At 35.7% G+C, this 15746-nt stretch overlaps 1 protein-coding gene across 1 annotated transcript in view; it reads left to right on the top strand.

Annotated features, from left to right (window-relative positions):
• Nucleotides 1-697: 697 nt before the first annotated feature.
• The window catches only part of LOC127871390 (synaptotagmin-16-like), an 87275-nt gene continuing 72226 nt past the window's right edge, over nt 698-15746 (top strand). The window contains exon 1 of the mRNA XM_052414262.1: nt 698-1004. Coding sequence (XP_052270222.1) covers nt 989-1004 — 16 coding nt within the window. The 5' untranslated portion in view covers nt 698-988. The remainder of the gene's footprint in view (nt 1005-15746) is intronic.

Genomic DNA, 15746 nt, shown 5'->3' with positions numbered 1-15746 from the left:
AATTCTGAGTCGTTAATGTTAAGAGTTAAAGAAGGTCCAGAATCTTGCACGATACCCTAAATGTGCAACTTTTTAAAACGCTTTCTTGCGGATTTTTCAGAGCCTCTGAGATGCGTCTGTCAATTAAAATGGGCCATCATAAATGTTGGCATAACTCCTTTAAATTGTCAGTATTCTTGATAATGTATTGCAATCAACATGCAGCATCATTGAGCAATCCAAACTGCTAAGATGAGTTACATTTATAGTATTTTAATTGCCTCAATGGTTTGTGTTACACACCCGCCTTAATATTTAATATTTGTAATGATTAAAATTGTTTAGTTTTGTTTGATCTTGTATTGTTGCAAACTACATGTGTATTTAAAATATTGATATTTTGTTGCAAGTACCGGTAAAATCACAGGTAGATACTTGAAAGAACATCAAGTATATGTACCTGTGGGTAACATCATGTGAACTGATTTACTGTACAGAAATTATTGTCACTGAGATGTACTTTAGATGGCCTATACAAGTAAATAGGAAATAAATTATTCATAATTCCTCTGGAACTAGTCCTTTCACATTGTACACTTCCCTAAACGCAAGGCACTAATTGGCCACCGTAGCAGCACACAACTTTCTGACCTACGGCCATTCCGATGCTACAGCAAAGGGAAATGGAAATGGGAAAATTACTGGGAAATCAATGGCATCGCCTTACAAGAGATCAATAGCATCTATGGCGATGATTTTGAATCCAATGTGCTTTGCCTTTATATTGTCCGCGATTCTATGGTGATGTTTTCGAAGTATTCTAGGTTTGCATAATCCTCCATTAAAATAAATATTCTGATATTTGAAAGGGATATTCGGAATAAATTGACTACGTAGACATTAAATGATTTTGCAAGATGGGTCTGATTTATTAGCCTAATTTTTAAAAGATAATTCATGTTCGGAATTGCGCAGTGGCTGTGACTTATTTCTACTTGTAGAGTGACATATGGCTTCATTTGTATGTAAGTATATGTATTGCTTTGAGCAGTTTTATTTCTGGCTAAATAATGCTTTTATTGATATTATTATTAAGGCATCTTATTAAATCATGAGGCAGTGAATCTTCATATCTTAGCGATGAAATCCCACTGGTGGCAAAACTAACAATATGCGGAGCTGCTCCATTGAATTCTGTCACACAGGGAGTCAATAACTGTAACAAAATTCAGTTGATATGCTTAATGATTGTAAATAATTCAGGCATTGCTTTGTTATTGTTATCTTTGAAGATATCATAGCCGTATCATACATTAATTACTAAGTATTTCATAAACAAGATCTTCAGTATGAATAACTTATTGAGCTATCAGTTTATTGTTAATGACACACATCATGCGAAAATGGGTCTTATTATCCCCTGCCAAAGTTTTTTCAGGACTATTTCTCACATAGAATACAAGACTTCAACATGAAAGTTCATGGGTGTATTGATATCAATAATGAGAGGTGTCATGCACAAGAAACATAACCCTACACTTTCTTAAATAAGAGTTATTGCCCTTTGTTTTTGTGTTATTGTGTAACTTTTTAGGGCTATATCTCAGATATGCTACAAGATTATATTATGAAACTGCATGGGTGTATAGATATTGATGAGGAGCATTGCAATGCATTAAACAATTACCCTGCACTTAAATATTTGTTTAGGATTATACCATATATCAAGGGATTTACACCCATCCATAAATAAACTATTTGGCGGGGGATATCATTTCAACAAATTTGCATGTTCCATATGCAGTCAGCATAGCTTCAGACTAGCATGCGCAATCGTTCAGTCTGGTCAGGACCTAGGCTGTTTGTTATAAAGTCATGCAAGGTGTTGTGGTCACATTAGCCCTTTGCATGCTGGGAAATTTGTCGTCTGCAAAAATGTTGTCTGCTGATTTTTTTTTAATTAGCATTTTCTTCGATTTTTTTCAAAGAGTACCATCAGTATAGCAAACAGTTTGGATCCTGATGAGACGCCACGTTCTGTGGCGTCTCATCTGGATCCAAACTGTTTGCAAAGGCCATTAAAATTCGGTTCCCGCACTGAAAGGGTTAAAGGACAGATGTGCAGGCTGGTCTGAAGCTTTACTGGTTGCATATCGCATACAACTCATTACTGAATGACACGGATCAATGTTGAAAACGAATACAATGGTATTTATTGTTCATGATATTTACAATTTTCTTCTATTAATCATTAAATATTAAGCCAGTTTTTACCCAAGTTTAGGTCCCCAAATTACAAATTATATAAAAAAAATATTTTTAATAAAATATAACTAATTATTTATAAAATAATTACCATGTTAGATGTTTGAAAAAACTTTTTTCTTATTAAAAACTTTGAATATGAACCATATATTTACCGGTATATTACTATATACAGAGCTCCAGATAAGGATTTGTGAAATTAGTAACAGTACTGCCACTGACAGAAAGAAAAGGAGTAACGCTGAAAATCAATTAGTACAGTCGATTGGTGTATAGCGGATTTTAGTGAGTAACGGATAGGTTCAACGTTTTTTGCAAAATACTTTTATTTTTGTTAAGATTGATAGTTTTCTATGAATTGAATACAAAAAGCCTATCATTCTTAAGTCGATTCATGTTTTTGTTGACGTGTTTCAATGTTTACAACTGTTTCTTTTTTCGATAGCAAAACAAGGTCACGTTATGTACGCACCGTTTTTGTGACAACAGGAAAAGTGCAGACGAATGGTTTCTTGAATTTTGCAGATTTTGTTTGGTAAACATAATGTTCATTGATGTAATAGTTTAGTATTATGTGTCCTTTACAAAAGTAAGAATGCTCAGAAACCAAATTGATGCGTACCATATAAAATAAGCATGAAAGCTGCAACTCGGGATTTAGTGAATAATGGACATGTGATGACCCATATTCAGGAATGTGGGGATTGTCTCAAAATAAATATAAACTCAATTGAAGTTGTCTAATACACATGTGGTTAGCGTGTGGCTATGCTATTATATAGTGAAAACATCATTTTTGATGAAAAATAATCAAATTATAACGAAAAATCGATTTATCTGAAAACATATTTTTCACTATCAAATCTATATATATAACAAGGTATTCAACTCAAAATGACCCGAATATATGGTGCATCGCTTTGAACAGCCATTACTTCATCAATTGTGAAGCGATTTCCATGAACATGGTCTTATTAAACGCAGAAATGAATTTCCTTTCTGGAAATGTACATATATTGCAATTATTTTTTACAAATGCTGTGTCAATTTTCAAGAAATAACACGATACAAATGTAATCCAATCAAGACCTAAGCGATCCGGTAATGGCTGAATCAGTGTACCATGAAATTCGCACTGTAAACACATAACTTTTTTTGGAAATTTAAAACCGCTGGCATGTTTCAATAGGAAAACATGTGTCTATCTAAATTAAATGGTTTAATTACTGAATGCATGGTGTTTACGTTAAAATGAGACTCGAAGTCCTTAGCTATCCGTTATACACCAATCGACTGTACATGTACTAGCATATCCAAAAAAACAGGTAGTACTGTACTAACCGTGTTCTTGGATATTGAAGGGTGTATAACTGACTTTACAGAAACATTTGCAGCAATTATAATAAATATATTTAGCTTCTTAAACAGTTACTTTATTAGGTTTTCCATTCTGAAGTATGATGCAAATACAACTACACATTAAAACTCATGACTAAATACTATTTCTTTATTTTTCTTGACAAGAAAACACAAGCCAACTATTAATCAAAGCCTAAGTAAATGAACACCAATGTCACTGTCTCATCTGTTTTCCATCGTGTTTTCTAACGTTTTTAGCAACGGATGCAATCAAATCGTTAAATATCGGGGCGACAATGTATTTTTTTGGGTTACAGATTGAATGTCAGGATGGTTAGACGACCGTATGTAGCCATTATATGACAACAAAGTCCAGATAAATCGAAAGCGGTTAAAAACAACACTTTGTCGTCATATAATGGCTACATACGGTCGACTAACCATCCTGACATTCAGATTTTGACGGGTTAACGAGTTACCGGGAATCACAAATTCAGTTTCTTACGGGTTAACGAGTTACTGGAAATCACACGACAGAAAAGACAATAGTACCGTCACCCAGTATACAACTTTTTTGTTAATTTAAATTATTAAAAGCGCCGTAAGGTAAGAGACCAACAAATCACGCCACACTGACGCGCGCGTATTGGTACGGCCAGATTTTTTTCGTAAATGCGTAAAAGGGATATTAAAGTCGTAATTGTACGTCCAGTTAATAAAATAAATGCGTAAACCTTCATGAAAAAGCCGTATTTACGGCCCTTATCTGGAGCTCTGTATATAATACTGTAATTAATGGTGGGTCATTTAAAAGCAAACTTGGGTATATGTTCTAGTCCTCCCACGTAGGGGGCCAGTATAATGCCATCCGGTGAGAAAATTGTGCACAATGTGCATGACTTGAACCAGGGACACATTGCTGTCAGGGAACAGTGCTCTCTGGGCTGAGCTGAACAGCCTGCAATGTATTGTCTCCCCTTTAGTGACAAAATTCATGTCATGACTATGAAATAATAATGTATGGCATATGACCATATAACTGAGTGTCATGACTTATTTCCTGATTCAACTCCGGGCCCAGTATAAGGATAAACTACAAATATGGTATACTTTTCCCAAAATAATGAATTGTGATGGAGGATAATAGTCAATTAAATACTAGGTTCAGCCACTTTGATACAGTTTTAGTTCAATTGATAACCTTTAACGTATCTTTGTAAAATGTCTTTAAATTGACAAGATTTCATGATGCTATATTCCTGATTAAAGAAATGGGTAAAAGAGATCCATTAAAAAAGAAATGCCTATTGGCTTGCCTTGCCGATTGGCTTGCCCTTCCGATTGGCTTGCCCTGCCTATTGGCTTGCCCTGCCTACTGACTTGCCCTGCTTATTGGCTTGTCCTGCCTATTTGCTCGCCCTGCCTATTGGCTTGCCCTGCCTATTGGCTTGCCCTGTCTATTGGCTTGCCCTGCCTATTGACTTGCCCTGCCTATTGGCCCTTTGACTTGCCCTGCCTATTGGCTTGCCCTGCCTATCAGCTTGCCCTGTCTATTGGCTTGCCCTGTCTATTGGCTTGCCCTTGCATCACAATTTCATATGTTTTCAACTGTGTATATGTCTTTTATACATGAATGAATTTTTCGACTTTACAGACAGAAAATAGTTTCAATAAAACAAACCTTACTTGCCAAAGTCTCCGATAGGAATATGTATGTCTGTTTGTATGTCTGTGTATCTGATTGTTCAGGCATATCTTTCTCCATATATATATAAAATATATGAGCCTTGCTCTGGGAAAACAGGGCTTAATGCATGTGCAGAAATATTGTCCCAGATTAGCCTGTGCAGTCTGCACAAGTAAATCAGAAACAACCCTTTCCACCTAGATGTGATTTTATTTAAGAAAATACTTCCTTTAAGCGAACAATTCCATTTAAGCGGAAAGTGTTGTTCCTGATTAGCCTGTGCTGACTTCATCTGTGATGATGCCATATATGCATGTGCATTAAGCCCCATTTTTCCAGTCTGTGATGATGCTATATATGCAGGTGCATTAAGCCTCATTTTTCCAGTCTGTGATGATGCCATATATGCATGTGCATTAAGCCCCATTTTTCCAGCCTTCAGAAGTGTTAAGAGTACAGTGCATTATGGGGCAGAGCTTTTATTGGACGAGCGACTTTAAATTTAGATTGAATGCAATACGATACATGTACAAAGAAATGTATTATTGCGTCATACGCATGCAAAAAACGTGTTTCCCGGGGACTTCCTGATACCGCGCAAAAGTGAAAGTGAAACTCTGTTAACAATTAACGGTACACTGCGTTTGCATGTAAATAAATCGTCTGGATTATTTAATTTCTCATACACAAACTGAAAGATTAAATGACATAATACTAGAATGATAATGAAATGACAGAAAAAGTTGTTTTATACAGTGGGCAGTATATTTCACAGCCGCTCATTTAATATAGTCAAACTGCAACCATATCAAAGTAAGAATGTTTTAATCGTTTTGAATAACTTTAATTGTATAACTATCCCGCTTGCACTTAACTTATGGAAATTATCGCACCGAACCGCTGTGATGAGGAATACATGAAATAAACACTGACAAGCGAGTTTTTCACACCTTTATTGACATTGCACAACAGATTAACACCAATTAGCTGTCAGTGTTGTTTAACCTCGAAGCGATTATAATAGGTTCAACGGACGGTTGAATAAAGCCATCAACATGTGATTGCCGCCATCTTTGAATTGTCTGAAAATACATGAAGTTGCATAATACGGATTTGAATCAGAAATCAAATGGAAGGTTGGAGAAAAAATGGGATCCAAGCACCCCGTGCGTTATATTGGATTCAGTGTATTAATTGTATACTGTAGAAGTTCCAATTTAGCCTGTATATTTCAAACGTGTTGCTATTTCAGGGCCCCACCTGAAAAGTTTACTTTTTTCCCCTTTTGGGGGGAAAAATTCCCGCTAAAAAAAAAAAAAAAAAAGTTTGTTTTTTTTTTAATAGAAAGATGTGTCTCATGATTATTATATCTCAATTCTATTTCAATTTAATCTTTGCAAACATACTAAATTATGAATAATGCAATGAATATAGTGCAAACATGTACAGATGCAATAATGAGAGAGCAAGTAAAAAATCCCCCAAAAAGAGAAACGCAGTGAAAATTCCCCCTCCTAAGGGCTGCGAACTCCTTCCCCCAAAGTAGTGTGAGGGGCTGTATTTTATTGAACCTTAAATACAATAATCTGAGCCAGAAGTATATTTGGGCCATGCTCTGTAAAAAGAGGTTTAATGCATGCGCTTAATGTGTCGGCCGAGATTAGCCTGTGCAGCCAGCACAGGCTTATCAGGTACGAAACTTTCCGCTTTTATGATATTTTTCATTTCAAGACAGTCTCTTCTTATCAAAAATCAAGTTTAGGTGGAAGGTGTTGTCCCTGATTAGCCTGTGCTAATCAGGGATAACACTTTACACACATGCATTAAACCCCATTTCCACAGAGAACCGCCCATTTATATTCACTGTTGTTGTCTAGAAGCTGTATTGCTTTTTTGCTGAAATAAATGTTTTTGTTTGTTGTTGTTTTTGTTGTTGGATAGGTGCCAAGATGGTTTCAGTAAATAGCTGATTGAACATTCTAAAACATCAGTCTTTGCAAAATACTAAAAATTGTGTACTTTTAGAAACTTCTATCATCAGAAGTGTTTAATCAACTGCATAATCAAGTGCATATCGTGTCAATGACCCATATGCTTCCTGGTGCAAGCCAGCAAATATCCCTTACATAGCTAATGGAATCAAGGAAATCAAGCTCTGTCACCTTATTAATTGGATATCTATGTCAGGGTTTTTTTCCACTTTTTGGGAAGATAGCCCATGGCTTTGGAATTGGGAATTTTATTGGCATTTTCATTAAATTGGGAAAATAAATTCATTAGCCTTTTTATTCCAAACGAAAAGTCCACTGATTAGGGAAATACTAAATTTGATATTACTCTTTATAATCATTCAAATTAAAAGAACAACATCATATAATACTTTGTTAGATGTAATTGAATTAAAATTGAGATAAAATACGCATGAGACGTTTCTTTCTAAAAAAAAAAAAAATTTTTTTTTTTTTGGTAATTGGGAATTTTTGGGAAAAAAGTATACTTTTTGGGATTGGGTACATAGCTGAATTTCGGCTATAAAATCGGGCCAAAAAAAACCTGTATGTGCAGCGATAGATATAAGCTCCATTTAAAACCAGCATAGCATTGCAGAATAAATAAGTGTCTACTATGGATTAATTCCTTTTTGAGGAGGTAATAAAAACAACTGGTTGGGACGGCCTATATTTAGTCTGCCATCTTTCCCCAGTGGAAATCAACACAGTCAAATAATTTCTTTTTCTCAGTAAAAATAGAATAATAAATACACAGCGCTTGAACGAAAAATTTCTCTCACTGAAAATTTATTACTTTCAACACTTGTATGTATGTAAATAATTGTTGTATTGTTAAATTCAAAATGAAAATACTCTTTCTCCTTTTTAAACCCAACAAAGGCAGTTAAGCAATTGACCCAATTTATACAGGCTACTGTATAAACAGTTATATTTGTGAGGTTGAAATTTTGTGTTTAATAAAAAAACAAAACAATTTTTTCGGCACTGATTCATATAAATGAAAGTATAAATTCCTAGTATAAAGTAATCATATGAAAATGAGTAAGCTGTCAATAATTTTGAATCTTGAATAAAAGTAGACGAGAATACCAAAACATTTAATTTATTTATTGAATTAAATAAAAAGCGCAATCTCACCAAAAATATTTGCTCATAATTGTACAACATGAATTAAAACAATTTTATTTGATGTTTTTTACATTCTTTTATGATTCTGAAGTTGCAATGTGGGATTCACTATTCCCTACCATCTGTGACATTTAATCTTCTCCAAAAAGATCTTCAAAACATTGTAAAACATACTTTTTTCATGGCAAATAAATAATTACATGCTATTTGGGAAAAAAAGGATTTTACATACAACTTTTTTCAATAGACAGCTAAAATTGTACATTTCAAGTGTCAATCAAATACACTGTGCTTAATACCTCCCAGCTATAAGTCTTGTGGTGTGGGAAGATGCGAATGTCACATGTAAAATAAACTGGAATAAACTGGATATTATTATTGCTTGGACACTTAAATTCCTGTTCCCTTACATCCTTTCTTTGCTTCCACAACCAACAAACACAACTTTGTTCTTTGGTACTAGTCGCTCCAGGGACTCGCATACCGGCTGTCCGTTTATTATTAAACTTAACATCCTGACAACCATCATAAAATATACATCACATAATATCATACATGATTATACAATCTTTACTCAGTAATCAGACAGTATCATACTGTGTCAATTTTTTTTTTAATTTTTTTGCGAGTCATGTGAGTTCCCACGGCTAAATGACAAAAACTGACCCCTGTCAACTCATGCACGAATATCCTCGTTCTTCTACAGCACCCCCTTGTTGCAAATACATACTGAGAGAAAATTGAATTAAGATCGAATAACAAAATCCACAAAAATTGAACCATTTATGCCAAGCGTCTAGAAAAAAGGCCTTTGCAAACAGCGTAGACCCAGATGAGACACCGCATGATGCGGCGTCTCATCAGGGTCTGCACTGTTTGCTTAAAGGAACTCTGTAAGAAATATTCTAAATATAAAAATAAATATACTACACATCCCTAATTTTGGAAATAAATTGATCCAATTTAGAAGGATGGGAGAGTCCACTAGGCATAAATGGGTTAATGTTCCACCAATAATCATGCTTTTACAGTAACTGCTGCCGCTTGTTGATGAATGAATAGACTGCCATTCAATACAAGGAAAGCGCAGCCTACCAAGTATACCCGGATTCTACCAACAAAGAGTATTTCAAAAGCCGAAACACATCAATGTATTTAAAGTCCCAACATTTACATAGAATTTTAGTTTCAACAAGTTTGTATGAAGCGTGGGAGTATAGAGATTTAAGTGCATGCAATAATGTTATATTGAAAATCTGGAATTGAAACTTTTTCATGATAGTGGCTTTTCATAGTTGTTATTTTGATAAAGTATTAAAGCAAGAGGATGTCACTTACGTAATAAAGGTTTGCCATTGTAAAATGTTTTTTTTTTTAAAAGGAACACATTATATGCTGATTGTTTATGCTGACTTTCTGTGCTCTGGGTGCAATAATATTGATTATGTTAGTTATAATTTTCATTTATAATTTTCATTAAAATTATGCATTCATATCACTAAGTGCCTCATTATATTGTTAATACTCTTACTATATAAAGTAACAATCTATTGCTTCAAGTTGATTTTTTTTTACCTTAATATATAGATTTTCTTTTATGACCACTAATGAATTTAGTGAGATATTCTGTAAAATTGCGACAAGATGCATAACCGATCTTGTACTCTCTTTAAAAGATAATTTAAGGATAATTCTTAAATTTAGTTAATCAAAATTAAAATAAATATGGATACTTATTCAAAGTAGTCATCCTGACAGTTTTCATGGGAATGGGTGTGATTTGTAATAGTATTATTGATGAACTTAATTTTATGTCCTTTTTAGAGACACTGTACACTTGCACATTATTTGATAATGGTATTTTTGTGTGGGAAAGTTCTAGTGCATGCGATGTTATGTGTACCCCATGTTAAGAAGTGAATAAACAAGTGTTTACTGACCTCAGACTGATTTAAAGGAGAATCAAAGTGTCATTTGAATATAAGCTATGTGATTTATACTACACCACTGCCACTATTTGTGGGTCCTTACTGTAAAGGGCCATCATGATCAAATGAGTCACGTTCTGAAGAAACTGGGCAAAATGCACGTGCGTAAAGTGTCGTCCCAGATTTGCCTGTGCAGTCTGCACAGGCTAATTAGGGACGACACTTTCCACCTAAACTAGATATTTGCTAAGAAAAGACTTTCTTTAAACAAAAAATATAATAAAAGCGGAAAGTGTCGTTCCTGATTAGCCTGTGCAGACTGCACAGGCTAATCTGGGATGACACTTTACCCACATGCATTAAACTCCCTTTTCACAGAGCACGGCTCAAATGATAAACTTGCACTCCTTCAGAATGGGCTTGATTATTGGCAAACAAAGTTGATGATGCATTTATTATCCTCTCAAAATCACCTGTAGTATCAACAGATTACCATCATTAGTGGATAAAATAGGTAAGCGTTCAGGTTGAACCAACAAATTAAATGAGTAAAATGCACTGAAGTTGTGGAGATCCAAGATGGTCTTACCCTTTTTAGGGTCAAGCTTTCTTAATGGCTACACTATGAACATTATATCTTGCAGTCTGGTCTTGCAAGCCGCATCCTAGGAAAACTGGGCTTAATGCATGTCCGTAATAACACAGGCTAATCTGGGATGGCAGTTTGTGCTTTTATGGAATGTTTCCTTTTACAGAAGGTTTCTTCTTAACCCTTTGCATGCTGGGAAATTTATCGTCTGCTAAAATGTCGTCTGCTGAATTTCTACAATTAGCATTTCTTCGAATTTTTTTCAAAAATTACTATCAGAATAGCAAACAGTTTGGATCCAGATGAGACGCCACGTTCTGTGGCGTCTCATCTGGATCCAAACTGTTTGCAAAGGCCTTCAAAATTCGGTTCCCGCATTGTAAGGGTTAACAAAAATGCAGTGTAGGTGAAAAGTGTTGTCCCTGAGTAGCCTGTGCGGACTTGCAGTAAGTCGAGCCTTCCCAGAATGTGGCTCAATTAAAGGGTGTTTGCAATACCATTATCTTGATCACCAAACCTTTGAAAACAACAGATGTGTTCGTCAGAAACACAAAGCCCCCTATTGCGCTGCTTTGAAATAATAAAAAAAATATTTTTGTTGACCTTTGACCTTGAAGGATTCATGATGGCCATAACTTTTGCAATATTGAAGATAGCAACTTGATATTTGGCATGCATGTGTATCTCATGAAGCTGCACATTTTGCGTGGTGGAAGCTCAATGTCCCCAAATATCAAGTTGCTATCTTCAATATTGCAAAAGTTATGGCCAACGTTAAAGTGTTTTTTTCGGACGGACGGACAGACTGACATACTGACATACTGACGAACAGTTCAACTGCTATATGCCACCCTACTGGGGGCATAAAAATCTATGTGCAAACAATGCTGACCCTTTTTCTGTACCAATACTAGCTACATTCATATTATTATAGATGATATGGTTATGGTTTGTGATTTGAACACATTTTGAATGGATAGGCTTAGTTTGTAACCCAAAAATCTAGCCAGAGAGGATTTGGGCAATTGTGTTCCAGCTAATTGGCTAGCCTGAGATACTCTTTCAACATAATCACCTAATAAACTGATCTTAGCCAATTAGGCATAGCTGCCTTATGTCTCAGTGATCTAAGCTGCTTTTATGACAATGGGGTATTGTTTGGGTCAAAAGAAGATCTACAAAAGGCAGCTTAAATCAAATAAGCCTGCAGGTACACAATTATGCTATCAGGCATGCATTTTGTCTTCAGGTGTGGCTTCTGAAGTACTATTTTCATTTTCAGCCAATATGTGCATCATGAGACTCTTTAGCTCAACATTAACAGATGTCTCCAGATTGTTGGAAGGGCGTGACTATGTTCATTTACAGATGTCTCCAGATTGTTGGAAGGGCGTGACTATGTTCATTTACAGATGTCTCCAGATTGTTGGAAGGGCGTGACTATGTTCATTTACAGATGTCTCCAGATTGTTGGAAGGGCGTGACTATGTTCATTTACAGATGTCTCCAGATTGTTGGAAGGGCGTGACTATGTTCATTTACAGATGTCTCCAGATTGTTGGAAGGGTGTGACTATGTTCATTTACAGATGTCTCCAGATTGTTGGAAGGGCGTGACTATGTTCATTTACAGATGTCTCCAGATTGTTGGAAGGGCGTGACTATGTTCATTTACAGATGTCTCCAGATTGTTGGAAGGGCATGACTATGTTCATTTACAGATGTCTCCAGATTGTTGGAAGGGCGTTACTATGTTCATTTACAGATGTCTCCAGATTGTTGGAAGGGCGTGACTATGTTCATTTACAGATGTCTCCAGATTGTTGGAAGGACGTGACTATGTTCATTTACAGATGTCTCCAGATTGTTGGAAGGACGTGACTATGTTCATTTACAGATGTCTCCAGATTGTTGGAAGGGCGTTACTATGTTCATATACAGATGTCTCCAGATTGTTTGAAGGGTGTGACTATGTTCATTTACAGATGTCTCCAGATTGTTGGAAGGGCGTGACTATGTTCATTTACAGATGTCTCCAGATTGTTGGAAGGGCGTGACTATGTTCATTTACAGATGTCTCCAGATTGTTGGAAGGGCGTGACTATGTTCATTTACAGATGTCTCCAGATTGTTGGAAGGGCGTGACTATGTTCATTTACAGATGTCTCCAGATTGTTGGAAGGGCGTGACTATGTTCATTTACAGATGTCTCCAGATTGTTGGAAGGGCATGACTATGTTCATTTACAGATGTCTCCAGATTGTTGGAAGGGCGTGACTATGTTCATTTACAGATGTCTCCAGATTGTTGGAAGGGCGTGACTATGTTCATTTACAGATGTCTCCAGATTGTTGGAAGGACGTGACTATGTTCATTTACAGATGTCTCCAGATTGTTGGAAGGGCGTGACTATGTTCATTTACAGATGTCTCCAGATTGTTGGAAGGGCGTGACTATGTTCATTTACAGATGTCTCCAGATTGTTGGAAGGGCGTGACTATGTTCATTTACAGATGTCTCCAGATTGTTGGAAGGGCGTGACTATGTTCATTTACAGATGTCTCCAGATTGTTGGAAGGGCGTGACTATGTTCATTTACAGATGTCTCCAGATTGTTGGAAGGGCGTGACTATGTTCATTTACAGATGTCTCCAGATTGTTGGAAGGGCGTGACTATGTTCATTTACAGATGTCTCCAGATTGTTGGAAGGGCATGACTATGTTCATTTACAGATGTCTCAAGATTGTTGGAAGGGCGTTACTATGTTCATTTACAGATGTCTCCAGATTGTTGGAAGGGCGTGACTATGTTCATTTACAGATGTCTCCAGATTGTTGGAAGGACGTGACTATGTTCATTTACAGATGTCTCCAGATTGTTGGAAGGACGTGACTATGTTCATTTACAGATGTCTCCAGATTGTTGGAAGGGTGTTACTATGTTCATATACAGATGTCTCCAGATTGTTTGAAGGGCGTGACTTTGTTCATTTACAGATGTCTCCAGATTGTTGGAAGGGCGTGACTATGTTCATTTACAGATGTCTCCAGATTGTTGGAAGGGCGTTACTATCGACTCATAATGTGAATTTTTACATGCTAACATGCTTAAAAAATTTATGCAAACATGCTAGAAATTTCACTTGTTTTGAAATTATTTTATTTTAGCAAACTATATTTTCGCATTAGCATTTCTCCAAAATATAGAGGTTGGACAAAGGCAATGATGTCACATCTCTATAAATATATGTAGAGACAGCATGCTTTAAAAGAAATTTCTCAATAACAGGTCACAAAATACAAATTTTTACCTGATATAATGACCATAAGTCACTATTTAATCTAAAAATTAAATGTTGCATGTTTAGACCCCAAAACCAAACCTGTTTAATTCCTGTTTATGGTCTCAACTTAAAGTGCCTAATATATTAATAGACTGTTATCCTTTTAGATACTCAGAACTGCAGTCTTCACAAAGACATATTAATGGAACAAATAAGAACATGCTCCCCAAAATGTAAAATAATATATTTGATCCAATCAAATAAGCTAGGAAAAATAAAACCCCAAAACCTGGCCTAATGTCATAACTTTTACAAAGCCATATGAAGAAACTCTGGTAGACATCTCTTATCAAACTGGGTAGTCATGCTTGGTAAGGAGTTCAGTTTCAACTATGGTTTTGAAAAATTGACTGATTCTTGAATGACATCAAAGTGTCAACATGGAAAGGGCCATAAAAGCAAGGCCAATATTTTAACCCTTTCCCAATTAGAAGCAAAGTGAAAATGGCTAAGTGCAAACAGCATAAAACCAGAATAGCCTACGAGTAACTGGCAGTCTGTTCAGGTTTTATGCTGTTTACTGCTCATCAGTAACTAAGGGTTGGTAATGAAGACTTTAAAACTTGAATTTAGTAAGAATGTTTTTTTATTAAATTGTAACTTTTTAAGGGACTACAAATGCATGAAAATACATATCTAAGACAGTGGTTAAGGGTTAAATCAATTTTTATTTCTAAATGCTTTTCCTCCTTATACTCATGAACACTTCTTGACCTCTGCGATTGTGAGTATTATTACCTGAATGAAATGAAATTTATTGCCCTCGTGGGTCCTTAAATAGTAACATGTTGTACCTTGAGTGATAATAAAACAAATATTTAACAGTGCAAAAATGGTGAGCATGTATGTACACCATGTAGAAATGAGCCGCGTTCTGAGAAAACAGGGCTTAATGCATGTGCGTAAAATGTCGTTCCAGATTAGCCTGTGCAGTCCGCACAGGCTTATCAGGGAAGACACTTTCCTCCTTTATGGTATTTTTAGTTTCAAGGAATTCCCTCCTTACCGAAAATCAAGTTTAGGCGGAAAGTGTCGTCCCTGATTAGTCTGTGTAGGCCGACTGCACAGGCTTATCTGAGACAACACTTTACGCACATGCATTAAGCCCTATTTTCTCAGAACAAGGCTCAAATGTATATTATACAAGTTTTGTGCTCCATTCTATAAATCCTGCTTTTATAATGACCATCCCAACATAATTTGATTTCCCAGAAATTGTCACAGACCATTGCATTTCCTATTATGGGACTATTCTGTTGTAGATTTGCTAATTAAATATTAATATACAAGTCTTTGATAAAAAAGAAATGTTGTTAGCGCCATAACTATAGTGAATGTATCAGATGGCTTTATTGATTAGTAATATATAGACATGTTTAAGTAACAGATGAGCTGCGAGCAGTTGGAAATTTATTCAAAGGTCCATCTTGGGTTCTAAACTTACAAAATAAAACAT

The sequence above is a fragment of the Dreissena polymorpha genome, chromosome 3 (genome assembly GCF_020536995.1).
Source record: "Dreissena polymorpha isolate Duluth1 chromosome 3, UMN_Dpol_1.0, whole genome shotgun sequence".
Lineage (NCBI taxonomy): Eukaryota > Metazoa > Mollusca > Bivalvia > Myida > Dreissenidae > Dreissena > Dreissena polymorpha.
This window is presented reverse-complemented; position numbering and strand designations above follow the sequence as displayed.